This window comes from Zalophus californianus, chromosome 6, assembly GCF_009762305.2.
Source record: "Zalophus californianus isolate mZalCal1 chromosome 6, mZalCal1.pri.v2, whole genome shotgun sequence".
Taxonomy (NCBI): domain Eukaryota; kingdom Metazoa; phylum Chordata; class Mammalia; order Carnivora; family Otariidae; genus Zalophus; species Zalophus californianus.
The window spans coordinates 74,713,177-74,720,414 of NC_045600.1; the positions used below are offsets into that span (position 1 = coordinate 74,713,177).

The window sequence follows — 7,238 nt, forward strand, 5'->3', positions numbered from 1 at the left end:
TCAAATATTTCTTCCATGCCTCTGACTAAATTTCACAATCCTGAAAAACTTTCTCAGAGCTGCCTTCATCTCCTTATTTTGTAGACTGTAGATCAAGGGGTTGAAAAGTGGCGTTAACACAGAATAGAACAAACTCAGAATTTTCTGCATCCCGGCTGGATTGTCTGCTGTTGGGCTTACATATACAACCATGATAGAGCCATAGAAGAGGGACACCACGGCCAGATGGGAGCCACAGGTGGAGAAGGCCTTATGCCGACCTTCTGCTAAGGGGACCCTCAGCACAGCTCTGATTACCAAGGTATAGGAGCTGGTAATGAAGAGGAAGGTGGAGAAAATGAGGACTGAGTTATAGACGGCACAGATGGTCTCAGTGGCAGGAGCTGGCACACAGGACAGCTTCATAAGCATATCCGGGTCACACAGGAAGTGATCAATCTCCTTGGAACAACAAAACAGGAGTTGAGAGATGAGGTAAATAGGCAAGAGGAAGTATAGGAAGCCGCACACCCAGCACCCAGCTCCTATTCTGATGCAGCGCTGAACAGTCATGACAGTGGGGTAGTGCAGGGGCCTGCAGACAGCAAGGTACCTGTCAAAGGCCATGGCGGACAAGAAGAAGGTCTCAGTGGTACCCATGGAGAAGAAGAAGTAGGACTGGAGGAAGCAGCCATAGAAGGAGATGGTGCTGGTCTCAGACAGCAAGTTGGCTAGCATATTGGGGACAGTGGAGGTGATAAACCAGATCTCCAGGAAGGAAAAATTGGCCAGCAGGATGTACATTGGAGTTTGTAGTCGATGGTCCCACCTCACAGCACAGATAATGCACAGATTTCCAGTTAGTGTCAGAATATAAGTCCCAGAGAAGACTGAAAAGAGGAGAATCTGAATTTCCCAGGTATAAGGGAAGCCCAAAAGGATGAATTTGCTCACAGAGCTAGAGCAATTATTTATGTTGGAATATTCATTTGTTTGTAATGCTGCAGAAACAATAAATTTCTATGAGATAAATGGCCCTTTAGTATTACTCACTAAGGCAAATGTATTGATTATGGTTATGTCACTCTGCATGTCATTAAAAAGATATCATAACTCATGGAGAAATATCTTCATCATTTTTAGCTATTCATAGTCCTATTCTAGATATAACAAAGTGAACAGATACTTGCCTGTCATCCTGAGGTATACAATCAAATTTAGTTGGTACTGACAATAAGCAATTCTATACACAAAGATCTACAATGTTAGGTCAAGCAGTGAATGAATACAGACTGAATGAATACAGCTAAGAGATAACATTTTTAACATACAATGATATTAAGATAACAATGTTCCATAATCTTTGCTCTATTTGTGAGAGAAATATGTCAAGCTGATTTGAAGATAATATCCAATTTATTAAGTACTATATGTAAGATAATTAACTGTAGTTTTACACTTGATCTTAGCCAAAAGGCCGAGAAGCAATAATTGTTGTTTTATTGTTAGGTTATGGGCAATACTCATATCTATTTTAGAATAGATTATAAGTCAATATTAAAATGAGAAACTAAAAAATTAACAGACGGGAAGCAACAAGTGTTGGCAAAGATGTGGGGAAAGGGGTGGGAATTGGTGGGAATGCAAGCTGGTACAGCCACTTTGGAAAACAGTGTGGAGGTTCCTCAAGATGTTAAAATAGTGCTACCCTACAACTCAGCAATTGCACTACTAGGTATTTACCCCAAAGATACAGCTGTAGTGAAAAGAAGGGGCACCTGCACCCCAATGTTCATTGCAGCAATGTCCACAAAAGCCAAACTGTGGAAGGAGCCGAGATGTCCATCGGCAGATGGATGGGTAAAGAAGATGTGGTTCATATATACAATGGAATATTATGCAGCCATCAGAAAGCATGAAAACCCATCATTTACATGGAGATGGATGAAACTGAGAGGATTATGCTAAGTGAAATAAGTCAAGCAGAGAAAGACTATTATCATATTGTTTCGCTCATATTTGGAACATAAGGAATAGTGCAGAGGACCACAGGGGAAAGGAGGGAAAACTGAATGGAAAGAAATCAGAGAGGGAGACAAATCATGAGAGACTTTGGACTCTGGGAAACAAACTGAGGGTAACAGAAGGGAGGTGGTTGGGGGGATGGGGTAACTGGGTATTAAGGAGGGAATGTGTGGTGATGAGCACTGGGTGTTATATGCAACTAATGAATTGTAAACACTACATCAAAAACTAATAAGGTACTATGTGTTGGCTAACTGAGCATCATAAAAAAATAAAAGTATTAGACCTGAAAAAAAAGATTTTAAATATCAACTCCTCCCTTCAGTAGAAATACACTCAAAAATAGTACATGTATACAATATTTTTAAATGTTCACTGCATTTCAGTACTTGGGATGCTGCACAGAAAGTCAAAGAGATCACGATCATTCAATTTTTATCAATGAAGACAGCCCAGGAAAATAGGTATGTTTCCTATTCATAATCCTACGGGAAGGAAATACCACTTTTAAAGTTTCAGCTCTAATGACAAATACTGTCTGAGGATACTTTAAGTTGGTTGTCTAACAATTAGCATTATCATCATCCTTAATTTAAATATGAGAAAGTATAGTATTCAGTGAGGTTCTTCAATGCCATATGATTGGTATGGAGGGTGAGTCTTCAACTCTCAGGTGTTTTATGTGGAAAGGACAGACTCAAAAGTGATAGTCTAGAAAATAGTGGTTCTCATAGTAAGGTCTCTGGTGGTCTCTGAAGATTTTTCAGAGCATTAAGGTCAAAACTAATTTCATAATAATGCTAAGATATTATTTGCTTTATTCACTCTATTTTTTTCTTGATTATTGAATGGAGTTTTCTAGACTGTGTGATGGGTGATCTCCTACCAAAATGTTTGATCTCACAACAAGTGTTTGGTGATTCAAACCAAACAGCATCCTACTGTTTTCTCTTAAACATTAAAGAGATTTATTAAAAATATTTAAAAATATTTTCATTAATTTTTGTTATTCTGACAAAAATAATTATCTTTAAATTGACATTTATGATAATGTGATTAGTTTATTACTGCTACTTTAAAAGGAATTTATGTATAAACTATTTTTTGTTTTAATTTCTAAGTGGTAAATATGAATAGCTATACCTCATATGAACAAAACCACTTTGGGGTCCTTGATGAGTTTTAAGATTATGGAGGGGTCCTGAAATCAACAAGTTTGAAACACTGTTCTAGATAAATCTTACCTTTCTCAGAATAATTAAATCTTTTTCAACATTCACACATTACAGGACGATGAAGGCTTACTTTGTAAAAATTATATCTATATATAAATAAAATGAAGAGATTATATTTTTTGTTTTGTTATGGTTTTGGTTTGGTATTGCAGAGCATAGATACTTGCATGTTAAACTGCAAATAAAATGTGGTGAGGACACAGCATATTTCAAGAATACAAATCTTTATTATTATTAACTATTGCCACCATGCTGTACATTAGATCTGTAGAACTTATTTATCTTGTAATTGAAGCAAAGTAAAAGTAACTATGGGAGGTGATGGATAGGTTAGTTAGTTTGACTGTGGCCATCATTTTACAATGCATATCAAATCATGTCATTGTACCCTTAAATACATAAAATTTTTATTTGTCAATTATACCTCAATAAAGTAAGAAAAAAATAAACTATAAAATAGGACAATTTAGAAATGAAGAGCAAATAAAGAAAGAAGAGAAATAAATTAATCCATAGTACTAAGGTCTTAATCATGAATTCACACGTATTCATACTATTTAAATTAATGGAATTATATACTTTTAAGGTTTTTTCTTAAAAATAAACTTTGAGGGTGCCTGGGTGGCTCAGTTGGTTAAGCGACTGCCTTTGGCTCAGGTCATGATCCTGGAGTCCTGGGATCGAGTCCCACATCAGGGTCCCTGCTCAGCAGGGAGTCTGCTTCTCCCTCTGACCCTCCCCCCTCTCATGTGCTCTCTCTCCGTCTCTCATTCTCGCTCTCTCAAATAAATAAATAAAATCTTAAAAAAAATAAAATAAAAAAATAAAAATAAACTTTGAAATTTGAAAAGTAATGGACTCCATACTTAGGAAGAACTTTTCAAAGCCAGTAATTTCATCTAAATTCCCAAAGTAATCACAGATAAGAACCCAGACTGATGCCCTAGATTTAGTGTGTGGCACAGTGTTACACAGTTGCAGCCCACGTAAGCCCTCAGTAATCACCTGTTACTTTTGCCATTGACTTTTGAGTTTTCCCTCTTCATGTTTTTCTTCATTTATTCTACTATTTCTGTATGTGTGTGGAAATGTCTCTAAATATCTTAGTGTCTACCTATTTCTCTGTTTCATTTGGCTTCTTTCTATTAAGAGTACATGAATGCATGTGTGTGTGTATGGGTAAATATTTTGTAATTCTTTCCATGTCTATAATTTATTCACATGTGATTATGTCTTCTCCAGATTTCATATAACAGCTGCCTGGAGTCTAGCCTTCTATCCAATCAAGTTCTTTCTCTTGTCTCCTCCCCCAACTTTGTATTTACCTTCTCTTTCTTACTCTCTTTCTCCAGCGTAACTGAATATGTATGAAAGTAAAACATATATGTCATTTTATATATGAACACACATATATACCACACATATTATTTATATTTATGGAAAGAGAGAGAATGGGTTTTTATTAAGATTTTCAAATTGAAAAACTGATGTATGAAATACTGTCTTTCTTTAAAAGGAAATAAATTTTTAAAATATTCATAAAAATCCTCATCTTTGACATATAAAAAAATATTTTCCAGATTGAAATAGAGTGGGATGTGACTACCAAGACTTAAAATACAGAATAGAAAAAATACAGACATCTTTAAAGTAGAATGCTGTGCTACCAATTAGAAAACATCATTAAACAAGGCATAGAAAAGGCAAATCTTAAAGGGATTAACATCATTTTAATTGTATTAAACAAAGTTCTTAAAAACAAAAGATGCCATGAATAATGGGAAAAGAAATGTCAAAACAACTTCAAATAAACAAGTAACATCCATTATGCAAAGAAATCCTATAAATCAATAAGTAAAAGACAAAAAGCATGTTAGAAAAGTGGCTTGTTAATAATGTCTCTGAATGCAAAAGACTTATTAACAATCTGCGATATTTTCCCAAGAAATTTAAGGAACCAAGCGCTATAATAATATTGCCCTTTAGATCGATCTAATACTCTCCTTCATAACACACTCAATGCTTATATGAGGTTCTTCATTAAGATTACAGTTGATACAAAATACCTTACTAGACATTAAAGTCAAATATGTATCATTCATAAAGCTATATCAAAGTTCACTGTTCCTGAAATTCTGCAAAGTATGAATAAAATTTCCTTCTTTCTATCCTCTAAAAATAACAGAAATTAACAGGGAATAGGCAATACATCACGTGAAGTTTCACTGAAGGAAGATGTATTCACATTCACTTATTGGAATTTTCTCTACCTAGGGCCCCCAGCTCTTACATAGAGCAATACAAATGGGGAACAGGCAAACTAAGAGTTCTAATACATTTTTGAAATAACATTTGTTTATAAGCTCTAAAAAAAAGGCCTGGCTTTGATTCTGGAGAAAGAATACTTTCATAATTCATATATTAAGTGGCGGAATATAAAACTAGGGAGGGGTGGAAAGAGGAAATAGAGGAACTTGGAGTTATGTGAACTTTACCTTACCTGAAGATACAAGATGGGTATCATAGAAATCTGTACAGTTGAACACCATCTTCTGTATCAGAGTGAAAACTCTAGTCTCAGATCTCAGAAAAAGAATAAATATAATAGCGTTCCATGCATTACTGTGGGGATTCATAGAACTGCTGATCCTTTTAGGAGAAGAACATTTTGAAATAAGTCATGGACCTCTTCAGGTTTGCCCTCTTATAGTTCTCTTGCTTACATAAACTGACAAAGCAACAGGATACTTGACAGTTGAAAAGAGAATCATAGTCTCATGATCTACACAGAACCAAATGAACAACTGAAATAGTAAGCCTTTTTACTTTCTGTGAAGATCATCTTTGGGGAGTGGCTCTCTAGAGAGTGAATTTGTAACACAATGGCCCCATTGAACCTGGTTTCCTATTCTCCTTACTCAGCATGCTGGAATTTGTTTCAAATTCAAACACATTTCCTACTTTAATTCACAGATTTTTATTTGGAATAACAAGAGAAATGTAAACACATAGAATGATTTGGGCAGGTATAAGTCTGCTGTTTAACTGTGATAGAAGTAACCTTCTTTCTGAAGATAAAGGAAAAGTTGTGACTCTGGCAGTAAGACCTTGTTCCAAGCTTAGACAAAAGTCTATGGAATATAGGTTAACACAGAGAATAGAGCCTGTGCACTTAAGCATATTAAAGACTCTTCTCTTGTTTCAGACTATTTATCATCTTAACTTCAACTTGTTTGTCCCACCCCAAGCTCACTACCACTACAAACACTGAGATGCATTCTTTAACTATAAATTTCTTTAAATAAGAAAGACATTTATGGAAATTTCCCATGTAGTTAAGTACTTTGATGATACTTTTTAATGGCTCCACAGTATAGCATTAATATTTTATGAATAAACAAAATTTATATAATGATCCCCAAGTTTTTGAGACCTTAGATATAATAACTGGAGCTACAAAGATTTTAAATCTAATATTAACTTATATCTTGAGTAGAATATTTCTAAATAATAGAATATGATCAAAAGAGGTTATTCCTGGGGCGCCTGGGTGGCTCAGGTGTTAAGCGTCTGCTTTCAGCGCAGGTCATGATCCCAGGGTCCTGGGATTGAGCCCTGCATCAGGCTCTCTGCTCAGCAGGAAGCCTGCTTCTCCCTCTCCCTCTGCCTGCTGCTCCCCCTGCTTGTGCTCTCTTCTCTCTCTCTCTCTCTGTGTCAAATAAATAAATGAAATCTTTAAAAAAAAAGAGGTATTCCTTTAAGAGGTATTCAATATTACATCATATGTGAATATAATATATAAACATAACTTTTTAAAATCATTAATTGATAGAAAAAATACAGGGACATCTTACTAAAGGTAGAAAAAGTAATAGATAAAATTGAACACCCATTTTTTATAAAATTCATAATAAACCAGAAATAGAAGAAAATTTCTCTACTTGGTAAAGAATCGCTTTACCAGAAATAAATGCCAAAACATTCTATAATAATAAAATG

At 35.1% G+C, this 7,238-nt stretch overlaps 1 protein-coding gene across 1 annotated transcript; it reads right to left on the reverse strand.

Annotated features, from left to right (window-relative positions):
- LOC113909231 (olfactory receptor 11H6-like) lies at positions 1-5,788 on the reverse strand. Its single transcript, XM_027570334.1, has 2 exons — positions 5,740-5,788; positions 1-980 (listed from the first exon to the last, which is right to left on the reverse strand). The coding sequence occupies exons 1-2, from the start codon at positions 5,786-5,788 to the stop codon at positions 1-3; spliced, it is 1,029 nt and encodes a 342-aa protein (XP_027426135.1).
- Positions 5,789-7,238: the final 1,450 nt, after the last annotated feature.

What these genes read in the sequence shown, in the direction of transcription:
- LOC113909231 (XM_027570334.1), bottom strand. Translation starts at nt 5,788, where the DNA reads ATGGTGTTCAACTGTACAGATTTCTATGATACCCATCTTGTATCTTCA. An exon ending in TACCCATCTTGTATCTTCAG is followed by an intron (nt 981 to 5,739) that starts GTAAGGTAAAGT and finishes TTGTTTCTGCAG; the next exon opens with CATTACAAACAAATGAATAT.